Source organism: Gallus gallus, chromosome 30 (genome assembly GCF_016699485.2).
Source record: "Gallus gallus isolate bGalGal1 chromosome 30, bGalGal1.mat.broiler.GRCg7b, whole genome shotgun sequence".
NCBI lineage: Eukaryota > Metazoa > Chordata > Aves > Galliformes > Phasianidae > Gallus > Gallus gallus.
In genome coordinates this window covers 511324-536470 of record NC_052561.1, presented here as the reverse complement: position 1 = coordinate 536470, position 25147 = coordinate 511324, and the positions used below count along the sequence as shown (strand labels likewise).

At 53.8% G+C, this 25147-nt stretch overlaps 2 protein-coding genes across 4 annotated transcripts; one reads left to right on the top strand and one right to left on the bottom strand.

Moving 5' to 3' along the window:
* The first annotated feature begins 104 nt into the window (after window positions 1-104).
* LOC101750514 (LIM homeobox transcription factor 1-alpha-like) lies at window positions 105-19201 on the top strand. Its single transcript, XM_040653946.2, has 9 exons — window positions 105-201; window positions 1437-1502; window positions 3111-3297; window positions 14834-15066; window positions 15622-15779; window positions 15865-15942; window positions 16469-16601; window positions 17074-17232; window positions 17603-19201. The coding sequence occupies exons 2-9, from the start codon at window positions 1445-1447 to the stop codon at window positions 17755-17757; spliced, it is 1161 nt and encodes a 386-aa protein (XP_040509880.1). The 5' UTR covers window positions 105-201; window positions 1437-1444; the 3' UTR covers window positions 17758-19201.
* A 223-nt stretch (window positions 19202-19424) lies between these two features.
* On the bottom strand, window positions 19425-24989 carry CHCHD5 (coiled-coil-helix-coiled-coil-helix domain containing 5). 3 transcript variants are annotated; one of them, XR_003072712.3, is made up of 5 exons: window positions 24954-24989; window positions 24745-24885; window positions 23969-24120; window positions 23172-23292; window positions 19425-23066 (listed from the first exon to the last, which is right to left on the bottom strand). XR_003072712.3 is itself a non-coding variant. In XM_004950823.5 (4 exons), coding segments are annotated over exons 1-3 (294 nt in total). In that variant the 5' UTR covers window positions 24956-24989; the 3' UTR covers window positions 19425-23292; window positions 23930-23969. The 3 variants fall into 3 exon arrangements, 2 of the variants coding, with proteins under 2 accessions (XP_004950880.2, XP_001232276.2); XM_004950823.5 differs by having other exon boundaries at window positions 19425-23292; window positions 23930-24120; XM_001232275.7 differs by having other exon boundaries at window positions 19425-23292.
* Between the last annotated feature and the right edge of the window lie 158 nt (window positions 24990-25147).

The following is a 25147-nucleotide window of genomic DNA, read 5'->3' as shown; positions in this document are numbered from 1 at the left end:
AGGCAGCAAATAGACCGCTCAGAGCCCTCGGAACGCACCACATCGGCGACTATCGCGACAGGAGGGGGGGGTCGCGGGGGGGGGGTTGGCTACGCGCTGCCGGCTCAGGCGCGCTCCCGGGGGGGCGGCGGCGCGCACGGGCGGGGGCTGCGCTCTGCCCCGCGTTCACTTCGACCTCCGCCGGTGTCGCCGCTGTCCCCGGTAACGGCACCGGGAACGGAACCGGAGGGTGGGGGGGGTGGGTTGGGGGGGGATCCCGGTGTACGGGGAAAATGGGGAGCGCCGCCGTCCCTGTGCGTCCCGTCTGGGAGGTGGGAAGTGGGAACCGAACAGCGGGAATTAACGGGAGTGGAGCGGGGAGGGGGGGGGGGGGGGGGGGGGGGTCCAGGGGTGTGGGGGGGGAACGTTGTGCCGGGGGGTCCCGACTGAGGGTTGGGGGAAACGGGAATCGGGACCGGGAATGGGAACCGGGAGAGTAGGAGCGGTAGGGCTGCTGAGTCCCGAAGTAAGAAAGGAATACCGGGAGTTGGAACCGGGATTGGGGAGGGGGCACCGGGAATAGGGACAGGGAATAGGGACAGGGAATGGGATGGGGGCACTGGGAATAGGGGCCGGGAATAGGGAAAGGGTATTGGAATGAGGCACTGGGAATAGGGACCGGGAATGGGATGAGGGCACCGGGAACTGGGACGGGAAATAGGGACTGGGATTGCGATGGGGGTACTGGGAATAGCGGCCAGGAATAGGGACCGGGATTGGGATGGGGGCACCGGGAATAGGGGCCAGGAATAGGGACAAGAATTGGGATCGGGATTGGGATGGGGGCACCGGGAACTGAGACGGGGAATAGGGACCGGGATTGGGATCGGGATTGGGATGGGGGCACCGGGAATAGGGGCCGGGAATAGGGACAGGAATTGGGATCGGGATTGGGATGGGGGCACCGGGAACTGAGACGGGGAATAGGGACCGGGATTGGGATGAGGGTATGGGGATAGGGCCGGGAATAGGGAAAGGGAATTGGAATGAGGCACCAGGAATAGGAACCGGGATTGGGATGGGGGCACCGGGATCGGGACCGGACGCTTTGGGATGGGGTTGGGGTGAATTGGGGGGGGGGTTCCCATCGCGTCGCCCGGCCCCATACGGACATCGGGAACGCGGTCCGAACCGGGAACGGCGGACACCGGAGCGGTCCCGACAGCGTCCGGAGGAACGTCGGGTTTTTACCCCCATCGGATCCCCCACGAAAGGGACCACCGCGCGGTGCCACCGCCGGGATTTCGTTGCGGTTCCTTTTACCGGGAGGCGGAGAGCTCCGGGGGAGATGGGGGGGGGGGGGGGGGGGGGGGGGCGGAGGGGACGGAACGGCTCCGGTTGTCTGCGGGGTCGGACCTCCCGTAACGCCGCTCCGCTCCGCTCCGCTCCGCCCGCAGCCGTCGGGATGAAAACGGAGGAGGCTCCGACGTGTCTGCAGCCGGGAACGGCGCTGCGGGGCTTCGGTCAGTGCCCCCCAACCCCCCCATATCCCCCCCCCGGTCCCTGCGCCCCCCAATCCCGACCCCCACCCTATAAACCCAACCCTACAACCCCCAACCCTCACCCCAATCCCACCCTATAATCCCAACCCCAAGCCTAAAACCCCAACCTTTACCCCAACCCTATAACCCCAACCCTCACCCCAATCCCACCCTATAATCCCAACCCCAACCCTACAACCCCAACCCTATAACCCCAACCCTCACCCCAATCCCACCCTATAATCCCAACCGCAACCCTAAAACCCCAACCCTATAACCCCAACCCTCACCCCAATCCCACCCTATAATCCCAACCGCAACCCTAAAACCCCAACCTTTACCCCAACCCTATAACCCCAAACCTCATCCCAACCCCAAGCCCACCCTATAACCCCAACCCCATAACTCCATCTTCAGAGCCCCCCGAGCCTCCTCACCCTATTCATCCAACACCGCATCCCCAGGACCCCATTGAACCATCCCATCCCAGACCCCATTCAACCATCGCATCCCTGACCCCATTAAACCATTGCATCCCCAGCCCTGACCCCATTCAACCATCGCATCCCCGACCCCACAGCCGACCCCATGGGGCAGATGGGGGTGGGATGTAGGAACGGCCACCGAGAACCCCATAAAATCCTATAATCCCCCAGTCATCCCATTTTGGCACCATAGCCGGGCAGGGAACGTCTCCGCCTGCCTCGGCCCTACAGCCCCAATCCCGATAAGGCCTTTATGGCTCCAACCCTACAGGACGGCGCCTTTGAAGGGCGGCCATAGATCTGAATGTCGATAAGGGAACCAAAATCCCAAATCCGAGCGGGTTTTCCTCTTTTTAAGCCTTTATGGCCCCAAATGGGGGCAGGATGCGGCCTTGGCATTGTGCGGTGTTGTTGGGAATGGGGTTGGCCCCATTGCGTCCCATTGCGCCCTACACCTGCACCTGGAGGGGGGGGGGGCAGAGGAACCCCCATGGTTGGCCCCATGATTGGGGGTGACCCCATTTGCCCCCCCACATCCACACCCCAATATAGGATTTAACTCCATCCCCCCCCCGCCCCGAGATCCACATTAAACCCATTCCCCCCCCTCAGTAGGGTTGTTAACCCCCCTCCCTCCCTAATATCCACATTAACCCTATTTCCCCCCCCAAGATCCGAATTAACCCCATTTCCCCCGATATTTCTCCCCATTTCTCCCCCAAGATCTGAATTAACCCCATTTCCCCCTTTATTTCCCCCCCAAGATCCGAATTAACCCAATTTCCCCCCATATTACCCCCATATTTCCCCCCCAAGATCCGAATTAACTCCATTTCCCCCCATATTTCCCCCCATTTCCCCCCATATTTCCCCCCCCAAGATCCTCATTAACCCCATTTCCCCCCATATTTCCCCCCATTTTCCCCCAAGATCCTCATTAACCCAATTTCCCCCCATATTTCCCCCCATTTTCCCCCAAGATCCTCATTCACCCCATTTCCCCCCATATTTCCCCCCCAAGATCCCCATTAACCCCATTTCCCCCCCCCAATTAATTTGTCAACCCCCCCATCCCCCCCCCCCAATAACGATACCACCCCCCCAGGCGCGGACCCCCCCATGCCCCCGTTCTGTGCCGGCTGTGAGCGCCCCATCTCGGACCGTTTCCTGCTCCGCGTCAATGAGCGCTCGTGGCACGAGGGCTGCCTGAAGTGCAGCGCCTGCCTGCAGCCCCTGGCCGGGAGCTGCTACTGCCGGGAGAGGCAGCTGTACTGCAAGCACGACTACGAGAAGTACGGGGCGGCGGGGGGTGTGGGGTCGGATGGGGAGGGGGTTGGGATGGGGTTGGGGTTGGGATGGGGATGGGGTTGGGGTTGGGGTTGGGATGGGATTGGGGGTCGGATGGGGATGGGGTTGGGATGGATATGGGGTTGGGATGGGGATGGGGGTCGGATGGGGATGGGGTTGGGATGGATATGGGATTGGGATGGGATTGGGGTTGGGATGGGGATGGGGTTGGGATGGGGTTGGGGGTCGGGTGGGGATGGGGTTGGGATGGATATGGGATTGAGATGGGATTGGGGTTGGGATGGGGATGGGGTTGGGGTTGGGATGGATATGGGATTGGGACGGGGTTGGGGGTCGGATGGGGATGGGGTTGGGATGGATATGGGATTGGGATGGATATGGGGTTGGGATGAGGTTGGGGGTCAGATGGGGATGGGGTTGGGATGGATATGGGATTGGGATGGGGTTGGGGGTTGGATGAGTGACGGATATGGCTTGGGTTGGAGCTGGGGTTGGGATGGGTGATGGATATGGGGGTGGATGGGGTTGGGATGGATATGGGGTTGGGGGGAGTGATGGATATGGGGTTGGGATAAGTGATGGATATGGGGTTGGGGGGAGTGATGGATATGGGTTTGGATGGAGTGATGTCTATGGGATTGGGATGGGGGAATGTCTTTGGGTTTGGGATGGAGTGATGTCTATGGGGCTGGATGGAATGACAGCTGTGGGGTTTGTGATGGAGTGATGCCTATGGGGTTGGGATGAGTGATGCCTATGGGGTTGCGATAAGTGATGGAAATGGGGTTGGGATGGGGTTGGGGTTGGGATGGAGTGATGTCTAATGGGGTTGGGGAGAGTGATGGATATGGGGTTGGGATGGGGTGATGGATATGGGGTTGGGATGGGTCAATGTCTTTGGGTTTGGGATGCGGTGATGGCCGTGGGGTTGGATGGAACGATGTCTTTGGGGTTGGGACGGAAAGCTCTCTTTGGGTTTTGGGATGGAGTGACGGCTGTGGGGTTTGGGACGGAACGTTGGGTTATGCATTGGCAGCTGTAGTGGTGCACTGAGGGCTGTAATTGTGTATCAGTTGTGCACTGATGGCTGTAGTTGTGCACTGATGGCTATAATTGTGCACTGATGGCTGTAATTGTGCACTGATGGCTGTAGTTGTGCACTGAGGGCTATAATTGTGCACTGAGGGCTATAATTGTGCACTGAGGGCTGTAGTTGTGCACTGAGGGCTGTAGTTGTGCAGCGGTTGTGCACTGATGGCTGTAATTGTGCATTGATTGCTGTAGTTGTTCACTAATGGCTATAATTGTGCACTGAGGGCTGTAGTTGTGCAGCAGTTGTGCACTGAGGGCTCTAATTGTGCACGGATGGCTGTAATTGTGCGTTGATTGCTGTAGTTGTTCACTAATGGTTATAATTGTGCACTGATGGCTGTAATTGTGTATCAGTTGTGCACTGAGTGCTACAGTTGTGCACTGATGGCTGTAATTGTGCACTGATGGCTGTAATTGTGCATTGATTGCTGCAGTTGTGCAGCAGTTGTGCAATGAGGGCTCTAATTGTGTATCAATTGGGCACTGAGTGCTATAGTTGTGCACCGATGGCTGTAATTGTGCACTGAGGGCTGTAGTTGTGTATCAGTTGTGCACTGAGGGCTCTAATTGCGCATTGATTGCTGTAATTGTGCACTGAGTGCTATAATTGTGCACTGAGTGCTGTAGTTGTGTATCAGTTGTGCGCTGCAGGCTCCAATTGTGCACTGATGGCTGTAGTTGTGCACTGAGTGCTATAATTGTGCACTGATGGCTGTAATTGTGCACTGAGTGCTATAATTGTGCACTGAGTGCTGTAGTTGTGTATCAGTTGTGCGCTGCGGGCTCCAATTGTGCACTGATGGCTGTAGTTGTGTATCAGTTGTGCACTGATGGCTGTAGTTGTTCACTAATGGCTATAACTGTGCACCGAGGGCTGTAATTGTGCACCGATGGCTGTAGTTATGCACTGAGTGCTATAATTGTGCACTGAGTGCTATAACTGTGCACTGATTACTGTAGTTGTGTATCAGTTGTGCGCTGCGGGCTCTAATTGTGCACTGATGGCTCTAACAGTGCTCCACCCCCCCCCCCCCCCCCCCCCCCCCATCCCACCACCGCTCCGCTCTGACCCCATTCCGGCCCCCCCCCCCCCCCCCCCCCATTCTCTTCCCCCCCTCCCGGTGCCTCCATCCCAGATAAGGCTGCAGCTGCGCGGGGGGGGCCGGGATGGGGCCGTGGCGGCGATGGGGAGATGAAACGGAGCCGATGATGGATGGCGATCGGCGCCCATTGAAGTTGGGGCTGCTGGGAGGACCGGGATGGGGGGGGCGGGGGGGTGTGTGGGGCTGGGGGGGGTTGGGGGGATGGGGGGGTGAAGCTTTGGCGGACGGCCCCACTGCTCTGCGCTCCTCTGCTCTGTGCGGGTGGGACCGAAATGGGGGGGGAGTTTGGGATCGGCTCGGAGAGATGCAGAGCTGCCCCATTGCTTATAGGGCTGCCCCATTGCTTATGGGTCCATCACTGCTGCCCCATTGCTTACAGGGCTGCCCCACTGCTTATAGGGCTGCCCCATTGGTTATGGGTCCATCACTGCTGCCCCATTGCTTATAGGGCTGCCCCATTGCTTATAGGGCTGCCCCACTGGTTGTGGGTCCATCACTGCTGCCCCATTGCTTATAAGGCTGCCTCATTGCTTATGGGTCCATCATTGCTTATAGGTTCATCACAACTGTCCTATTACTTGTAGGTCTGCCCCACTGCTTATGGGCCCTGCCCCATTACTTATGGGTCCATCACTGCTGCCCCATTGCTTATAGGGCTGCCCCATTGCTTTTGGGTCCATCATGGCTGCCCCATTACTTTTGGGGCTGCCCCACTGCTTATGGGTCCATCATTGCTTATAGGTTCATCACAACTGCCCTACTGCTTATAGGTCTGCCCCACTGCTTATGGGGCTGCCCCATTACTTATAGGTCCACCACATCTGCCCCATTGCCTATAGGAGATTTTCGGCTATTTTGGAGGGCTGTGTAATTCTGGGGAGATTTTCTGCTATTTTGGGGATTTGGGGGTTGTTTTCTTTTGGCCATTTTTGAGCTTTTTTTCCCCCTTTCTGTGAAATATTTGCAGTTTTCACCCCATTTCCTCCCTCTTTTTTTTTTTTTTTTTAATCTTTTTGGGTTATTTTGTTTCTTTTTACGATTTTTTTTTCCTATTTCGGATTTTTTTTGCCCTTTTTTTTGCCTTTTTTTTCTTTTTTTTCTTGCCTTTTTTTTGCTCTTTTGGGGGCAGAATTCAGATTTTGGTTGATTATGTTTTGTTATTTCCTTCTTTTATTTTACTTTTTGCCATCTCTGTATTTTTAATCATTCTGGGGGCAGAATTTCCTTTTCTCTCCCCGTCGTTGTGTTCCATTTTCTTGTGTGATTTTTCTTTTTTTCTTTTGCTAATTTGGGGATTTTTTTTCTTTATTTTTTTCCTATTTTATCATCATTATTATTTTATTATTATTCCTACTGTGTCTGATTTTTTTTTTCCTGCTATTTTGGGGACTTGTGTGTTGTGTTGTTGTGTGTTGGTGGCTATAGTTGTGTTGGTGGCTATAGTTAGTTGTGTTGGTGGCTATCCCCTCCCCTCCCCTCCCTTCCCCTCCCCTCTGCAACTACTGCCTGATTCCATCATTCTGGGATTTGGGGGTTCTATATTACGTTATTTGGATTCCTGGACTGTAGGATTCTGGGATAGCCCGTGGTTGTGATTCTAGGATTCCAGGATGTGATGGTTTTGGGGTTCTAGGATCCCATGGTTCCGTGATTCCAGGGTTCTAGGACTCTACAATCCTACGATACTCCAGGATTCTGGTTCTAGGATTCCAGGGTTCCTCGATCCCTCGATCCCACGATCCCATAATCCCATGATCCCATGATATTCTGGGATTCTGGTTCTAGGATTCCAGGGTTCCGGGATTCCATCCTTGTATGGTTCCACAGTTCTGGGATTCTGTGATACAGTACAATTCTGTTGGTGGCTGCAGTTGTGCAGTGGGGGCTGCGGTTGTGCAGTGATGACCGTGGTTGTGTGTTGGTGGCTGTGGTTGTGTGTTGGTGTGTGCAGTTGAGTGTTGGTGGCAGTGGTTGTGTGTTGGTGGCAGTGGTTGTGTGTTGGTGGCTGTGGTTGTGTGTTGGTGGCAGTGGTTGTGTGTTGGTGGGTATAGTTGTGTGTTGGTGGCTGTGGTTGTGTGTTGATAGTTGCAGTTGAGTGTTGGTGGCTGTGGTTGTGCAATGATGACTGTGGTTGTGTGTTGGTGGCAGTGGTTGAGTGTTGGTGGCTGTGGTTGTGTATTGGTGGCAGTGGTTGTGTGTTGGTGAGTATAGTTGTGTGTTGGTGGCAGTGGTTGTGTGTTGGTGGGTATAGTTGTGTGTTGGTGTGTGCAGTTGAGTGTTGGTGGCTGTGGTTGCATGCTGGTGGCAGTGGTTGTGTGTTGGTGGCTGTGGTTGTGTGTTGGTAGTTGCAGTTGAGTGTTGGTGGCTGTGGTTGTGCAATGATGACTGTGATTGTGTGTTGGTGGCTGTGGTTGTGTGTTGGTGACTATAGTTGTGTGTTGATGGCTATAGTTGTGTGTTGATGGCTATAGTTGTGTGTTGGTGACTATAGTCGTGTTGGTGGCCATAGTTGTGTGCTGGTGGCAGTGTTTGCACACGGGTGGCTGTAGCTGACGGCACAGCAGTGCTCTGTACCCAACTCAGTGCTCAGCGCCGCTCTCCTCCTCACTCCCACCCCTCCCTCCCCTCTCCCTCTTCCCTCAATCAATCCCTCCGTCTGCACCGCATCTCATCTCTCCTTTTCCCTCTCCCCCCTCCCCCCCCTTTGCAAAAAAAAAAAAAAAAGTGCCAAATTTTAATTAAATAATCCTAATGAATCTTTAATGACCGTCCCTTTGTCATTATTAAATCCGCAATAACAGAGCTCCTTCCCCCCCTCCTCTCCCCCCCTTTCCCAGACCCCCCCCCCCCCCCCCCCGGCTCTGAGCCCCCCCCTTCTGCTGCACCATCGCTCCTCATTGAGCCCCACGAACAGGAAATGAGAAACGGAGCGGGCGGATATTGAGGGGTGTGAGGGGTGATGCTATCGGGTCACCCCGAGCACAGCACAGCCCGGAGCACCTCCAGATCGATAGGAATTGATAAGAGATGGAAAGGGGGGTGGGGGGGGGGGGGGGGGAAGGGAGAGCTTTGGTGCTGTGGGGGGGGGATAGGAGCAGAGGGGAGGGCGAGGGGTCAGCGTCGCACTGAGGGACGTTGGGTGGCAGCGCTTGGAGGTGCAGGGCTTTGTTTTTAGGGGGGGGGGGGGATTTGGAGCATAGGGAGGACAGGGAGAGAAGGTGAGGGGGTGCAAAGCATGCCGTGATCTCCGGCTGCGTTTTGCATTTGGCATCGGGTCCTGCCCACCTTTCGCGCTGTGCGCTTTGCGACAGCACCGCGCTTCGCTCTCCTTTTGCATTCTGCAGCAGCGCCAGGCTGTGCTCGCCTCTCCCTCTGCGCTTCGCAGTGGCACCGAAGTTTGCTCACCTTTTTGCACCGTGCACTTTGCCATAGCACCAAACTCTGCTCCCCTTCTGCACTTCTGCAGTAGCGCCAAACTGCGCTCCCCCCTTTTGCGTTTCGCACCCTGCAGTTGCATCATTTCCTGCTCACCTTTCGCACTCTGCAGTAGCGCCAAACTTTGCTCCCCTTTTGCACTCCGTGGCAGCGCCAAAATGCCCCCCAAATGCAAAAAAAAAAGCATTTTGCAGACGCTTTGCACTGCACCCCATTGAACTGGAAGAGAAAAGCGCTTGCAGGAGCGCTGAGCGCGATGCAAAGAAAGCAAACTTTCTCCTCCCCGTTGCATTTCCCCCTTTGCTCGTTGCAGCGATGCGATGCGTTCCCTCCCCACCTCTGCTAGGAGAGGAGAATGGGGGGGGGGGGGGAGGTATTAAAAGATAAAAAATGCTAAAAAAAAAAAAAAAAAGGCTTTTTTTTTTCTAACTTCGTGGTGGCGTTAGCATTCAGCAGCGCCGTGACAGGCGGCCCTGGGAATGCTGGGAGATTTTAATAAAGAAGACAGAGGCCTGGGAAATTTAATAAAGGAGTTCATCAGATTACGGAGCGCGGCGATGGCGCGGTGCCACCGCCTGGCAGCAATATCCGTGCTGAGGGGGGGGGGGGCTATGGGGGGGCCATGGGGGGGTTTAACCCCTCGGGGGACAGCGCAGCACCGCCCGTGTTCCGTCTATCCGTTGGGCTCCCGTTAATATTGATGAGTCTTTTTGGTTTGGGGTTCAGCTCCGGCGTTGTCGGGTTGGGTTTTGTGATTTTTTTTTGGGGGGGGGGGGGGTTCGGGTTGGGTTTTTGGGGGTGATTTTTGGGGTTTGGTTTGAGAATGCAGAGCCGGTGGTGCTGAGTGCATCCGTTGGGTTGGGCCAACGCTGCGTGGTGTGTCTTTGTAGGGTCGTGGGGTCGTAAGAGTTGGGAATGGAGGCTGAGGTCAGGAGTCCGACCCCCAAATCATCCCCACCATAGAACCGTGAGGGTTGGAAAGACCACTGTGATCATCCAACCCCCAAATCATCCCCACCATAGAGCCATTATGGCTGGAAATGACCATGGAGGTCATCCAACCCTCAGCCCATAGAGCCATTAAGGCTGGAAATAACCACCGAGGTCACCCGACCCCCATCCCACCCCCACCGTGGAGCCACTAAGATTGGAGGTGACCACTAAGACTGTCCAACCCCCAAACCCTCCCCACCACAGACCCAACAAAACGACCCTGGAAAGGCCGCTGTAGGGTCACACCATTGCCCTCAGCCCATCAATCCCTCTCCAGAACCCTCTGTAGGGTCACACCATTGGTCTCAACCTCTCCAGATCCCTCTGTAGGATCTCAAGCCCATCGATCCCTCTCCAGATCCTTCTGTATGGTCACACCATTGGCCTCAACCCATCAATCCCTTTCCAGATCCCTCCATATGTTCTCAGCCCATTGATCCTTCTCCACATCCCTCCGTAGGGTCACACTGTTGGCCTCAACCCAGTGATCCCACTCCAGATCCCTCTGTGGGGTCTCAACCTATTGATCCCTCTCCAGATCTCTCTGTAGGAGCACATCCGTTCCTCTCCAGGTCCCTCTGTAGGATCTCAACCCATTGATCCCTCTCCAGAACCCTCTGTAGGGTCACACCATTGGTCTCAACCTCTCCAGATCCCTCTGTAGGGTCTCAGCCCACCGATCCCACCTCTCCAGATCACCTCTTCTTCTAAATTTACTTTTCTGCTCCTTTGCCTGCAGCAGTTTGGTTCTGAGGTGTGTTTGCTTCATTTCTCCTACCCTTGGAGGAGGTTGGAGTGCATTCTGCACCCAAAAAAAAGTGCCTTTCGAGGGAAAATCTGCTCTTTTCGGAGCTTCAGAAGGAACTGAGAGTACAGCTAACACTGTCCCCCAATATTCTCCCATTCCTGACCCCAGAAAAGAAGCCAGAAATTCAGTGGAAGGAAAATTTCTTACCCTATGCTGCACTGTATTAACGAATGGGGGGCGGGGGAGGTAAGAGGTGAAGGGATGGCTGATGCTGGAGGGAATCAAAGAGCACTTTGTGCTGCTTTCCCCTGGGTATCTCTGCCCCGGCCCCCCACCCTGAGGTCTGGATGGGGGCTTTGCCATCTCCTCTTCAATATTTCACCCAGCCACCCTGGATTCTGCAGCTCAGCGTTAAGCAAACAGCCCTCCCTTAAGCTGGGACTGCTTCATTTTGACTAAACCCTAACCAAATAAGCTGGTTGCACGAAGCACCCCCCCTCTCCTTCACCCCCCCAGCTCATTCCTCGCTTCATTAACACCTTTTAATCCCATCGATGCCATCCAAATTGCCTTTCCCTGGGTCAGGGTCCCCCTGCGCTGCAATGGGGACGATCAGCACAGGGGGGGCCCAGAATCTGCTCAGTGCAGCCCAGGAAAGATCTGAAAAGAGGTGAAAAAGACCCCAGAGCCATTCCCCAGGCGCCGAGCCATCAATGTCAGAAAATAGAAAGGGAAGGGTTGTTTTGGGGGGGTATTTTTGGGGTGTTTTTTTTTTTTTTTTTTTTTGCAGGTTTTCTTTCTTGCTGCGTGGTCCCCACGCAGCTCTTTGCAGCTCCCAAAGATACCCCCACTGTGCACCCATACGCACTTTCCTTTCTGGCACTTCTGTTTCTCATCGAGGGGAGCCTTTCCCAAGCAAGAAAAACCCAATTCTGTAACGTGCAGAAGTGATTCCTTTGGGGGTGATGTGTCTGTGGGTGGCTCCTGAGCATCCTCCGAGACAGAAGTTGAGAGCTCCCAAAGGGAAACCTTAATAACAAGGAAATAATAGCGGTCAGGGGGTGGGTGTGGGGAGACCCACTCAAAAAGTGGGATTTTAGGGGGAAAAAAAATAGTAAAAATAGAACAAAAAGGAGGCGATTGGATCCCCAAAATAATGGGATGTGGTCTCCTTTCTGTCAGTGCATCCCTGTTCCTAAATATACTTCCCCCCCCCAAAAAAATGGGGAATCTGTCCCGTTTTTGGACCGTCCATCCCTCCCAGCACCACTCCCAGACTGCTCAGAGCCCACTGCCGCCGATGGAGATGTATTTTGTTCCTATGGCAACCCAAACAATATTACCTCGACTTAAACGGATTCAGGCAATATTAAAACCGACCTCTTTAGGAATTCCCGGTGTTGGAGGGGGCCGAGAATTTTAATTTCACGTAATGCGAGCTGACACTGTGTTTATGAGCTTCTTGCTGGGTGTTTTCTTCAATTAGCACAAAGCAGAGAGGATTTGCTTTCGGGGCTTGGATGGGAGATGGAGAGCGCACACCACACCAAACCACCATTGAGTTACACCACCAGAACAGCGCTTCTCACACCGGATAGTGGCAAAAAAACAAACCCAAAACACAACTCCTCTTTGTGGAAGTTTGGCACATGACGCCGTCTTCCCGTGAGGGTTAATGCTAAGTGGACTCCCAAGAGCAGAGGGAGGAATGGGGCCATTGCTTTGCAGGTAATGGGTCTCCGGATCTCTGCTCCAGACCTCCCCCCATGGCCGTATTTTCCTCTCTCTGCCATTTCTTGATGTTTTGGCCGAGGTTGGAAAATGTTTTTGTGTCTATCTGGAGGAAACCCGAGTGTGGAGCTCTCTGTCACCGCCTTGCCCAGCTCTACTTGCTTGGAGGTTGGTCAGTGCAGTGAAGGTAATGGTCGTCCTTCTGTTCCGAACGTCCTTCTCTCTGGGTTTGGGGTTCTGGGGCTGAATGTGGGCAAATTCCAGTGGAAAACCTCTAAAAACACAGTTTGACCAGTATGGGGTCAAAGTCGGACTGTATTTGTCAACAGATTCAGCTGCATATGGAGATGCAAGGCTGAGTTTGCTTTGGGAACAGCAATGCTCCCAGATGAGGTGGTCCTTAAAGGTTGTAGAACCGTGGACTGGGTTGGGTTGGAAGGGTCCTTAATGAGCATTGAAGCATAGAATAGGTTGGAAGGGTCCTCAAAGATCATAGAAGCACAGAGTGGGTTGGGTTGGAAGGGTCCTCAAAGATCATAGAAGCACAGAGTGATTTGGGTTGGAAGGGTCCTCAAAGATCATAGAACCGTGGGATGGTTGGGTTGGAAGGGATCACAGATCACCCAGTCCAAAGCCCTGGCTGAGCCAGCACCGAGCTCACACTCACACCACGGGGTCGTTCCGCTCCAGCTGGGCTTGAATTCGAGGAGCATTAATTACCCAAAGTATTTCACACGTGTCAACCGCTGCCAGAAAGCCGCGCTAATGGGTCAGCCCTCTTTTTTTGCTGGCTGGGTTGGGTTGGGTTGGGTTGGTTGGGTTGGGTTTTTTTGCTGTTATTATTTTTACTATTTCACTTGTGCTGCAGCAGCAGGATGTTGGTGTTGGGAAGGGGACGGATTTGGCCTCAGCTCAGGTTTTGTGCCTGCAACACGCTCCCATATCGCTCCTTCGCCCAACAGCGATAGGTCACAGCTAAAGGGCCGCTCCCCACTCCCGGCTCCTCATCATTACTTTTTCAAGTGTGAATTACAGAAAGACAAAGAGAAGAGGGAGAGACGCACGCAGAGACGCTCACACAAAAGGAGAGAGAAATCCCACACCGTTCGGTTCGGAATATCCCACACACCGCAGCCCAAAGCCTCCGCACAGCACAAATCCACGGTGGTATTTGGAAGGGATGAGCCCACCCCTGTAAGCCCCTTCATCCCGCTCCGCAGAGTTTGCCAGGAGGATTAACCCAGTCTTTTTCTCAATCCCAGTTTATGAGTTCCCTGCTGGTGGGGAAGATCCTGTGTGTTTAAACAACAGCCTAATTAATCCCTGTTTTATTACTTTCTCTTGTCAAGTGGCTAAATGGGAGCTGTCAGCCGGCAGCCACCGCCGCTCACATTTGTTTAGATCCCAAATTACTTCATCAGAACCATCTGCTCCGCGCGAGGGGCATTCAGTGGTTGTTTGTTTCTCTCTCTGGACACAGCGTGGGGTACAAACAGTGTCTGAGAGAGGGGGGACCGTCCCAGAGGGGAACGGAGAGGAAATCCTGAACGAGGAAAATCCAAGTGCTGAGCAGCCCCAGAAAGGAAAAGAGGACCCCAAAGTCACGTTTCTTGCTGGGATGTGTGGGTGCCATCCCACTCCTTCCTCCCTTGGCTTCCTGAGCCCCTTAAATTGGGTGTTTTCACTCTGAAAAAGAGCAGAGGGGGGACTCACTGCAGTGTCCCAGCACTGAAAGGTGCCTACAAAGGGGACAGAAGCTCGAGATGTGGGGCAGTGGCTACAAGCCGCTCATTCCATGCTTATAACCCTAACTCTAACCCCATGGTTCTGTGATCTATAAGGACCCATCCAACTCAACCCCATCCCATGGTTCTATGATCATTAAGGACCCACTCAACTCAACCCCACCCCATGTGATCTTTAAGAACCCATCCAACCCAATCCCATCCCACGGTTCTACAATCTTTAAGGACATTTCTAACACAGCTTCGTCTTAAGACAAGAAATCAATGTCTGATCCTGGGAACAACCAATCCCTGGCACAACCTCGCAGGGAGAGAGCAGAACCCCCATCACTGGAGGACTTCAGGGTGCAATTGGAAAGGGAAAAAACCTCCTCCAATCCTCCACCACCAATTTACTGTCCATCTGTCCGTCACAGAAACACTCCTTATTGTGGTATGGGAAAGAAAAAGATGATATTACATGCCGTTTCCCCGACAAATCCTATTGGTGGGGGGAAAACCCCACTTGAAAGGGCCAGACGGGGAAATCCATCAAGCTGTTGGTGCGACACACGTTAATTACTGACAATGCTTTTTTGCAAGAAGTTTGCCTTTGTGTGACAGCTCCTCCAGCCCAATCTGTTCCCCATTTCTTCCCTTCCCCGAGCTCCTGACCCCGGGTTTTGCTTTGCAGGCTCTTCCAGACCAAGTGCAGCAGCTGCCTGAAGGCCATCGCTCCCTCCGAGCTCATCATGAGGGTGCTGGAGAACGTCTACCACGTCCACTGCTTCTACTGCTGCGAGTGCGAGCGGCGTCTGCAGCGGGGCGATGAGTTTGTGCTCAAGGAGGGGCAGCTGCTGTGCCGCAGTGACTACGAGAAGGAGAAGGAGATGCTGAGTGCCATCAGCCCCGCACCCACCGAGTCCGGTGAGGAGCTGGAGAGGTGGGGAAGGGGGCTGGTGGGGTGGGTGCGGTGGTATTTGGACAGCCGGCCCACAGCAGAGGTGGGGCAGGGGGAGCTTTGGGGTCCCTTCTAACCCAACCATGCTGTGGTTCCATGGTGTTTAAGGTCCCACTCAATGCAACCCATTTCATGCCTCAATTATCTTTAAGGACCATTCCAACCCAATCCATTCTATGATTCTATGGTCTTTGAGAACCCTTCCAACCCAACTCAATCATTCCAACATTCTATGATCTTCAAGGTCTCTTCAAACCCAACAATTCCATGGATCCATGACCATTGAGGTCCCATCCAACCCAACCATTCCATGGTTCTATGACCTTCAAGGACCCCTCCATCCCACCCATCTGACCACTCCATGGCTCTGTGACCACATCCCCTTGAGCCACAGCTCAGCCCGTGAGCTCCGCTGCCTTCATTCCGCTCTTCTGGTCTAGACTGCACACCGAGAGGAGCAAAACTCAGCATTCCTTTGCACCTTTGCCCTGAAATTCACCTTTCCCCATCTTCCCCTGCAGTGAAAAGCGAGGATGAGGACGGTGGCCACTCACATGGCAAAGGCAGCGAGGACAGCAAAGACCACAAACGCTCCAAGCGCCCGCGCACCATCCTCACCACGCAGCAGAGGAGAGCATTCAAGGCTTCCTTCGAGGTCTCCTCCAAGCCCTGCAGGAAGGTACTACGGGGTGGACCAGTGGGCACGGAGCCTGTTGGGCCTCATTAATTTCTGACTCAGCTCTCCTCTTCGTTTACACGGATAGGTGAGGGAGACCCTGGCGGCGGAGACGGGGCTGACGGTGCGGGTGGTGCAGGTGTGGTTCCAGAACCAAAGAGCAAAGGTGGGTGAGGGGCACGGGTGGGACATCCCACGATCATTCCGTTGCAAGAAAACAATAGAGAAAAAAAGAAAACAGAACGGTTACATGGGACCAAACCACACATCCTGGATAGCATGGATCTACTGAAAGCAAAAGCTTAGAGGGGAACGCAGGAAATGCAGAAGTGTTTGCAGAGCTGAAATGTTTTCCTTCTTGTTGCTTTTTTTTTTTTTTTTTGATGGTTCTGTTTGCGTTTTCCCCTCTCTGTGTGTGATGAGGAGGAGAAGGATTTCCTACTTCTTCCCACAGGGAGAACCCTTCTGATATTGCAAAGGGTGAGGGCAGAACTAAAGTCCTCAAATGGCATCTCCTAATGGAGACGTGCAGCCTTTCCTGGCAGCCCCACTGCTCACACCTTGCATTGGATGAGGAAGAGGGGTGTGAGTGGGGATATATCACAGCAGTGCTCACTGCCTATGAAAAGTGGTAGGCACCCGCACCCCTCCTGCCTCAGAACCTCACCTTTGGGGTCTCCTTCTTCCTGCAGATGAAGAAGATCGCTCGCAGGCAGCAGCAGCAGCAGCAGCAGCAACAGGAACAGGAGCAGATGGGCAACCCCCGCTTGGGGTCCGGGAGGGGGACCGGGCGCAGCAGCAGGCAGAGCAACGACGACAGCGAAGGTGAGGAACACTGAGCACTGATGTGGGGGGACTGCATAGGGGATATCGAGGCCAGAAGCCTCAAAATTAGCAAAAATCTGCAATTCCGTGATTTCAGGATTCCGTGATATTCTATGGTTCTAGGATTCCAGGATTCTGTGATTGTAGGATTCTGTAATTCTGTGATATCCTATGACTCTAGAATTGTGTGATTTTAAGATCCTGCGATGATTCCAGGATTCCACGATGCTCTATGACTCCGTGATAGCCTGTGACACTCAGGGTTCTTCGGTTCTAGGATTCCACGATTCTAGGATCATACAATTCGATGATATTCGATGACTTCAGAATTTTGTGATTTTAGGACTCCTGAATTCTGTGATTTTAGGATCTGGGAATTTGATGATAGGATTCTAACACCCTCACCCCACCGCTCTGCCCACCACACACTCTGAGTCCCTTCTCCCCCTCCGTCCCATGCTTATGCCTTCAGATGGTGCGAGCGTTCACGGCCTGGATGGGCTGATGGTCCCTTACCCCCGGCTCCCCCAGCAGCAGCTGCTGCCCCTGGACCAGAACGGCTACAGCACGGACCTCTACAGGCAGGGCCTCACCCCACCACAGCTGCCCGGAGACCACCTGCACCCCTACGGTAGGAGAGCAATGGGGCCCTTCCCACCAAAGCCTTCCAACCCACCAAAGCCATCATTGGGTTCCATCCAAAGGGGCAATAGGAGTTGGGTTTGGATCCCAGGGGATGGACGCAGCCTCCAGGCTGAGCTCTGCTAAAGGGTGGGGGGTGAGGTCGGGGCCTTCTGTCCCATGAAAGGTGCTGGGGTGAGGGCCGTGAAATCCATCCTGGGGTTCCACCCAAATGGCCAACGGGAGTTGGATTTGGTGCTCCTATTCATGGTGGGTGGCTCCTACTCATGGTGAGTGACTCCGGGCCCCACCGCAGTGACATGCCAGCTTGCCGTGCTCGTACCACATTGACACTCATTCTCCTTTCTTTCCTCTTCCAGATTCAGAAGGAGTTTTCCACGACATGGACAGCGACAGCATCAGCCACCTGGGGGACTGCCTGCTGTCGACAGCCGAAGCCAACCTCCTGCAAGCCCGCGTGGGCAACCCCATTGACCGACTGTACTCCATGCAGAGCTCCTACTTCACCTCCTGACCTTCAAACAGCTCTCCACCAGTATCCACCAGTATCTTGGACGGATGCTGCTCTGGGATCAGACATGAGACATTCCTCGAGTGCTGCACAATGGAGGAGGCAGCAGATCCGCCCCACACAGAAGCACTATTCCGCAGCCCGAAGGACTTGGGGTTGCCTCTCTCCTTACTTTCTAGCCACCTAGATGGACGGTATGATGTTATTTAGCTGTTCCTTTAGCAGTTTGTCCAGTGTTGAAGCTGTTTGAGCACCATGTCCTTCCAACACAGACTGGCCAAGCCAAGCAGAGCGGCCCCAAGCAGCAGCACAGGCTCTTCCCACACGAACTCTTGTTTATTCAAGTCCTGCTGCGCTGCTTTGCCTCATTCCTCAGCCCAGATGCTTCATGGGGCAAGGTTAATTTTCAACAAGGTCCCGAGGCATCTCCAAGGGACGCCTCTCTGCTCCAGGCCCTCTCTTTGTGGCCATCGCTTGGTCGGCACAGTGCAGTTTTCCAACGCTTGACATTTCAGAAAGGCTTCTGAACGAAACAGCTGTGGTCGGTGCCTGCCTCCAGAAATGAGAGCATCTCTGCTCCACCGTGTCCGGGGATGCCAAGAGGAATGTGGCACAACCACAGCGAGTTCCCTATTGCTGTTACATCTATCTTTCTTTCTTTCTTTCTTTCTTTCTTTCTTTCTTTCTTTCTTTCTTTCTTTCTTTCTTTCCTTTCTTTCTTTCTTTCTTTCTTTCTTTCTTTCTTTCCTTTCTTTCTTTCCTTTCTTTCTTTCTTTCTTCCTTTCTTTCTTTCTTCCTTTCTTTCTTTCTTCCCTTCTTCCTTTCTTTCCTTCTTCCTTTCTTTCTTTCTTTCTCTCTCTCTCTCTCTCTCTCTCTCTTAAGGGGCAGTTTTACACTGTTTATGGTCAGAACACAGAATCACAGCTGCCAGCCATGCTCCTTTCTGCTTTCTCTTTTTCTTTCTTTTCCATTTTAAAACAGCAAAGTGAAGAGGTTTTGATAGAAAAATGTTCCTGCTGGAAAGACTGGTCTCTATAGCTGTGTCCACAGCAGGTTTTTTGGCAACCCTGCCCACGGGCAGGTGACTTTTGAGGTTCTGTCCAACCCAAATCATTCCCTCGTTCTATGATCTTTAAGGTCCCCTCCAACCCAACCCATTCCATGGCTCTGTGATCTTTAAGGACCCTTCCAACCCAACCATTCAATGATTCTGTGATCTTTAAGGTCCTTTCCCAACCAACCCATTTTATGGTTCCATGATCTGTAAGATCCCCTCCAACCCAACCATTCCCTGGTTCCATGATCTCAGAGGTCCCTTCTCACCCAACCATTCCATCCTACTATGATTCGATCATTTCCCACCCTGACTCCTCTTCCACGCATCCCAGCACCTCGCTTCCCTCCAATGCGTGATGGGAGAAATAAACTGGATGGCATTACCTCCTCAGTTAAGTCTCATCTGGGCTTTGAGGGCAACCCAGCAGTGATGCCAGGACTAGGCCAAGAGCAAAGCATGTCTCTGCCGTGGGCTGGGAGGAGGAATCCATTTTCTCCCCCATATCCCAACCCCCTGAGGGGTGAGGCAGAGAGAAGCCGATGGGCACCGATGTGAACACCCCCAAAATAAGTAAAACAAGCAAGAAAAAGAGAACAGAGTTTAGAAGTCCGGATTATTACCAAACAGAAATCCTTTATTCTCCCAACCAGGATCCAAGTGTGGGATTTGGTTCTTTACAGCTGTGAAGGACACAGAGCCAATATTGCTGGAAAGGTCAGGTTTTCCCAGAATTGTGCCAGATGAAGGAAGGAGGTCCTCCAGAACTGATTTCCCCACATCTGTTCTGACAGAGGGACTGACGAGCAGACGACTCCAACAGGAAATCGTGACTTTTTAAATCTTGACCTCCACAGTCGTGAGTTGAAGTGCAGCTGAGAACCCGGCTGATGTTTCTGTATGTGGTGTTTTACTTCTAAGCCTCCCCCGGGCTTTTGTCAGTCTGATTGTAAAAGTGTGTATTCCCTCCACTGATTAAAAAAAATAAAAATGGCTCATGATGGTTGTCTGTGGTCACGGAGGAGCTCTGTAAATCCAGCGCTGGGGATGAAAGGAGCCGCAATCCTGCTGCATTTCGCTTCCTATCAGGAATTTTTTTGCCTTCCCGAGACTCTGTTGGAGGGAATGGGCAGAAAGAAATCTGTGTAATATAACCACGGCCCTTACAGAGCTCATCCCACTCAAAGCTGTGTGGATCTGACAGCCACCGATGGGGCACTCATTTCCCTTTGCACTCGCAGTGCCATGGTCTGCAGCTGGACCCTCCTCCGCTCTCCATATCGCAGTTCACCATCACTCTGACATCTCTTTGTAAGAGGGAAGGGGGAACCTTTTGCAGAAACAGCAGTTTTGGGCGTAACTTTGCCCACGTAGCCACTGGGTAGGGCACTTTGCTGCAGTCGGTTCACTTCCACCCTTGTCATGTGGTGACAGCTCAGTGGGTTGCAAGGGGATCCCGCTGGAAGCACCAGCAGCACAGCCAGGTATCGGGGCTCGGTGATTGCTCCCAGCTGTATTTTGCAGCTGGAAATGCATTCTTGCAGCAATAAGAGACGGCAAGCACTGCTTCTGAGGCAGGAGGAGCTTTGTGATTGGGATCTGACTCTTGCAAAGCACTGACGGACGGCGGGGAGCTCAGTCCCGTGGCAGTGATGAGGAATGTGCACTCGGGGGGGAGGAAATCACTCCAGGGAAAGGCTGAGCTCACCATGCAGCAGAACAGAGAGCAGGAGGGCAGCAGGCTGGATGACACCCACGCTTTCTGGCTTTGCCTCAGTGCTGTTGATTGGAGCAAACCTTGCTCTCAGCACACAGGGCTCCCAGCAGCACGCTAGAAATTCCCGGGCATCTTTCTGCCCAGAGAGGGGGAGAAAAGTGAGGAAAAGCAAAACAACAGAGCAGCCACAGAGTGGAAAACCCTCCATCTGCCCACCCTGCTCCCCTCGCAGCAGCTCGAAGCCCAGCGGGCCCACAGCCAAGGAAAGCAAACGGTGTGTGCGAATGGAATGCAGCTCCGCACGGCTCTCCGCCCTCTGCTGCTGCCCACCACAGTCCCAGGGCTGCTGGCAGCACTAAATCTCCCCCGCCGACGGCCAACACCAAAGGGGACGGTGCTGATTTATGGCTCCTTTCAGTAAGAGAAGCAGAGTGTAAAACGAGAATATTTTCTGGGTGAAAAATTAAAGAGGCTTTCGGGGGAGTTCCTCATTCCGGGGCCGTGTGTGATTCACCTCCAGAGTTCCGCTTGGAAGGAAAAGTGACACCAACCTCAGTCAAAGCTATGGGAGGGAAACACAAAAACCCGGTGCTCAACTTTGTGTTCTGAGCTCCAAAAAGAAAAGGGGAAAAACGAAGCGGGGAAATCATCACAGCGATCCTCGGGTGTCTGTTAGATAAACAGCTCAGGACACCTTAATTAGTTATTCCTCGTTGCTCCCCAGCTGGGTGGGTGTTCTTTATATCAGGGGGACACGCATGGAGACGTGGGACAGCTCAGGGTTTGCTTGCAGGGACACGCAGTGGGGAAGGGAAAGCAGAACTGACCCCCAGCTTCCTTAACCCCCAAACACAACCAGAGCTGAGAACAATGAAAAGTGGGGGAAATAAAGACAGAATGGGGCCATGGCCACAGAGTGAGGATGGGAGCCGAGAAGCAGAACTGCAGTCACGCAGAGATCTGCACATCCCATGTTTTCAGGTGGCAGTTTCTGCTGGGTGAACGACAATGGAGCAACCAATGCTCTCTTTAGGAAACGCTCTTTAGCTGCTGCTCTTTAGGAAGTGGCTGACCACAATTTCCAAGGGTAGAAACATGGAAGGAGTGGATGGATTTGGAAATAACAGCCTTTTTCCCTGCTTTCAGGGGCAGTTTCTCACCACCTGTACGTGGCTTTGCTGCTGTGCCCTCCTCTTCCACTTGTCACAGCCAAAACGCAGAGGGAAAAGAGCAGCAGAACCACTTTCCAGGCTCAGAATTGGTCGGATCCTGCTGCCCCATGCGAGGCACCCCAGCAGCTCAGTGGTTAATGTGTTGATGAAGAAATAATGGAGCAGCTCCAGCTCTGGAGGAGATGTGACCAGGCTTCAGAGGGGGCCCACAGCACCTCAACTGTAATGAAAAATGGCTTTGCTGCCGCCGTGCTGACATTTCAATGCAGTGTCAACAACATGCAAAGCACCTCCGCTCCCATGCAGCCCTTCATAAAGCTGTTTGGGCCGCAGACATTGCCAACTGTGCTGCTCAGGGTAAATGCATTGCCAAAAAATCACTCAAAATACGTTTTTCCTCCGATAGAGCTTCCCAAAGTTCCCCTTGAAGCAAAGCTACCGTCACCTTTTTCTCCTGACTTGGAACACAGAACATGTTTCAGTTCTACATTCCAAACACAGTGTTCTGTAAAAGGGAAAAATAACGTTTCCTGCAAGGGTGGACGTCCTCATCTGCTCCATCTCAAATTCCACTCGTGCTGAAGGGCATCGAGGCGATTCTGGCTGCGCTGGAAGCAGGGACAGACCCACTTCCATTTGCTGTCCCTCTCCCCAAAGGAGTTAAACTCTGCCCAGCTGGAGAACACTGAGTGATGGCTGCCAACTCTGCTTGGCCTCACGCCGGGCTGGAACGCGGATCCGTGCAACCTGGGGCGGGGTATGGCACTGGGAATGGGTCCGAGCCAAGTTCCTGCTCCACATCTCACCTTTCCTTTCAGGTACAACAACTCATGGCCTCATATTACATAGGTTGGACGTTAGGAAGAATTTCTCCTCCAAACGAGTGGTCAGACGCTGGAATGGGAGCAGCGGGGTCGAAAAACAGCAGTTTGCAGAGAGCAGCACAACGGAGGAGAGCAGCTCTCCCTCCGCAGAAGCGCTCGCAGCTCTTTATCCACTCCTTGTAAAATATCCTCACAATGTTATCGTTTATTCCCATTCATTACAGCCCAGAGATCACCTCCCTGGAGGGCTCTGTGTCCCCCCCATGTGAGGACGCAGGCAGCAGCCCCCCACCCTCCCACAGATAGATCTCCATCGCGCTGCTGATGGCTCAGAGTTTGAGGAGCTCTGAAGTTCTCAGTCATTCTGCTGGTGGGAAGACTCCCTCTGCTGTTCTAATGCAGTAGAAAGCCCACGGTGCTCCCAGATTGGGCAAGCTGGGAACGCCATGCTTGAGGAAACATCACTGGAGTCAGATCAGCTCCAAAAGCAGCTTCTATCACCAGTGGGAAAAGGCAGAGCTGGCTTTCAGTCTTCAGCAGCGTGTCTGTTGGTTATTTTTTAATCAGGATAAAGGGAAAATGCTGTCCTTAGTGAGAAAAGAAATTGCTGAGCACAACCTGCAGGAAAAAAGGTGGTTTTCGCTTCGTACCCAAACAACCTGTGGGTTTTTCAGAGGGGGAGAAGCAACCCAACCAAGCACTGCGATGAGAATGCAGAGCACAAAGAGTTCTCCTTCGCTCCTGATGATGAGTTTTAATTCTGGGGGTCTCCTGCGACGAAAACAGCACAAATAAAAGAATCAGAAATGAAAACCCACAGGAGAAATTTTTGATATCAGTGGGTTTAGCCTCAATACCTCTCCCCACTATGCTTTCCGTTTCTATGGGAAGAACAGAGAATCACAAAATCCTACAGCAGGTGGGGTTAGAGAAGACCTTAAAGGTCACAGAATGTGATGGGTTGGAAGGGACCCCAGAAACATACAACCATGGAATAGTTGGCTTGGAGGAGTCCTTAAAGATCAAAGAACGATGGGATCACAGCACGGTTGGTCTGGAAGGACCGCAAAGCCCCCCCAGCCTTGCCACGGGCTGCATGCCCCCCACCAGCTCAGAGCCCCACTCACAGCCTTGGGCACCTCCAGGGATGGGGCACCACAGCTCTGGGCCTCACCGCCCTCTGGTGAAAGAATTTCCTCCTCACATCCACCCTAAATAACCCACCTTTGAGTTTAAAGCCATTCCCCCTCATCCTATCTCTCTACCTGTGTAAAAAAGTAACTTGTCTCTTGTTCCTAAGCTCCCTTTGAGCACTGAAATAGCCTTAAGATCACTGCTTGCTTTACGATTTCCCTCCCACTTATAAACCAGCTCTTCACTTACAAAGAACCCCCAGAGAAAACAGCACCTCTCAGCATATTCTGGGCTGGATCCTTGCACCCCTCACCTCACGCCAGGAGCTTCACCCGCTCGGCGCAGCGCAGGAAGGCGTTGACGTGCTCACTGCAGTTCAGCACTGACGCCTGGTTCTCCTTCAGGCACTGCTCGAAGGCCACAAAGGGCTCAGCGCAGTCCTCCCGGATCCGCTGCACGATGGGGCTGTGGGGCAGCACAGAGCCTTCAGCTCGCGGGCCTCAGAGGCATGCAGGGCTCTGAAGGACCCGTTCCCCCCCCCCCCCCCCCCCCCCTTAGAGCCCCACAAGTCCTATTCCTCCCCCTTAGAAACTTTTTTCCCCCATGTGGTCCCATTACCACCCCCAAACCCCGTTCTCCACCCCACAACCCATTTCTCCCCCTCAGAGCCCCAAAAGCCCTATTTCCCCCTCACAGAGCCCCAGAGACCCCATTTCCTCCCCTCAGAGCCCTGAACAACCCACTTCTCCTCCTTTGAGCCCCATTTCCCCTACAAAGCCCCATTTTACCCCCCTCACACCCCTGAAACCCTCATTTTCCCCCCCCCTCAGTTCCCCATTCCCCACCCTCAGAGCACCGAAGGCCCCACTTCCCCCCATTAGAGCCCCGTTTTCCCCCCACAGAGCCCCATTTCTCCCCCACAGAGCCCCAAAGACCCCATTTTCTCCCCTCTCGGAGCCCCGCAGTTCCGTTCTCCCTCTCCACAGAGTCCCAAAGGCCCCACTTCCCCCAATTAGAGCCCCGTTTTCCCCCGCAGAGCCCCACGGAGCCCCGAAGGCCGCACATTACCCCCTCCAGGCCCACACTCACTGCGTGGCGGCGCAGCGGGACATGCTGAGGCGGAGGCTGTGGCAGTCCGTCTGCCACGAAGTCGGGCTGGCGGCCACGCAGCGCCCGTACTGCTCCATCTCGTTGCGGCAGTACCGCGCCGTGATCTCCAGGGCCGCCTGCCTGAGAGGCGACACCGAATGAGCGCGACCCGACCCGGCCCGGTTCCCCCATCCATCCCCTTTACTCACATCGCTCCGCCGCCGCTCTACGCATGCGCGGGTGCCGGCACCGCCGCGCTGCGCATGCGCAAAATCCGCCAGCTCGCCAATTGCGCATGTGCACTCCTGTTCCTTTCTTTTGCGCACGCGCAGTCGCCGGCAGCCGGCCTCGCGTGTTCTCGCGTTGCCTACTGCGCAAGCGCGGCTTCTCCCTACCGGAAGCG

Excerpts from the sequence above, each read along its gene's own strand:
- LOC101750514 (XM_040653946.2), top strand. The coding sequence starts at position 1,445 with ATGAAAACGGAGGAGGCTCCGACGTGTCTGCAGCCGGGAACGGCGCTG. Across the intron at positions 15,943-16,468 it reads TCCAGAACCAAAGAGCAAAG|ATGAAGAAGATCGCTCGCAG; the intron begins GTGGGTGAGGGG and ends TTCTTCCTGCAG. Across the intron at positions 17,233-17,602 it reads AGACCACCTGCACCCCTACG|ATTCAGAAGGAGTTTTCCAC; the intron begins GTAGGAGAGCAA and ends TTCCTCTTCCAG.
- CHCHD5 (XM_004950823.5), bottom strand. Across the intron at positions 24,121-24,744 it reads TCCCGCTGCGCCGCCACGCA|CCCCATCGTGCAGCGGATCC; the intron begins GTGAGTGTGGGC and ends GCTGCCCCACAG.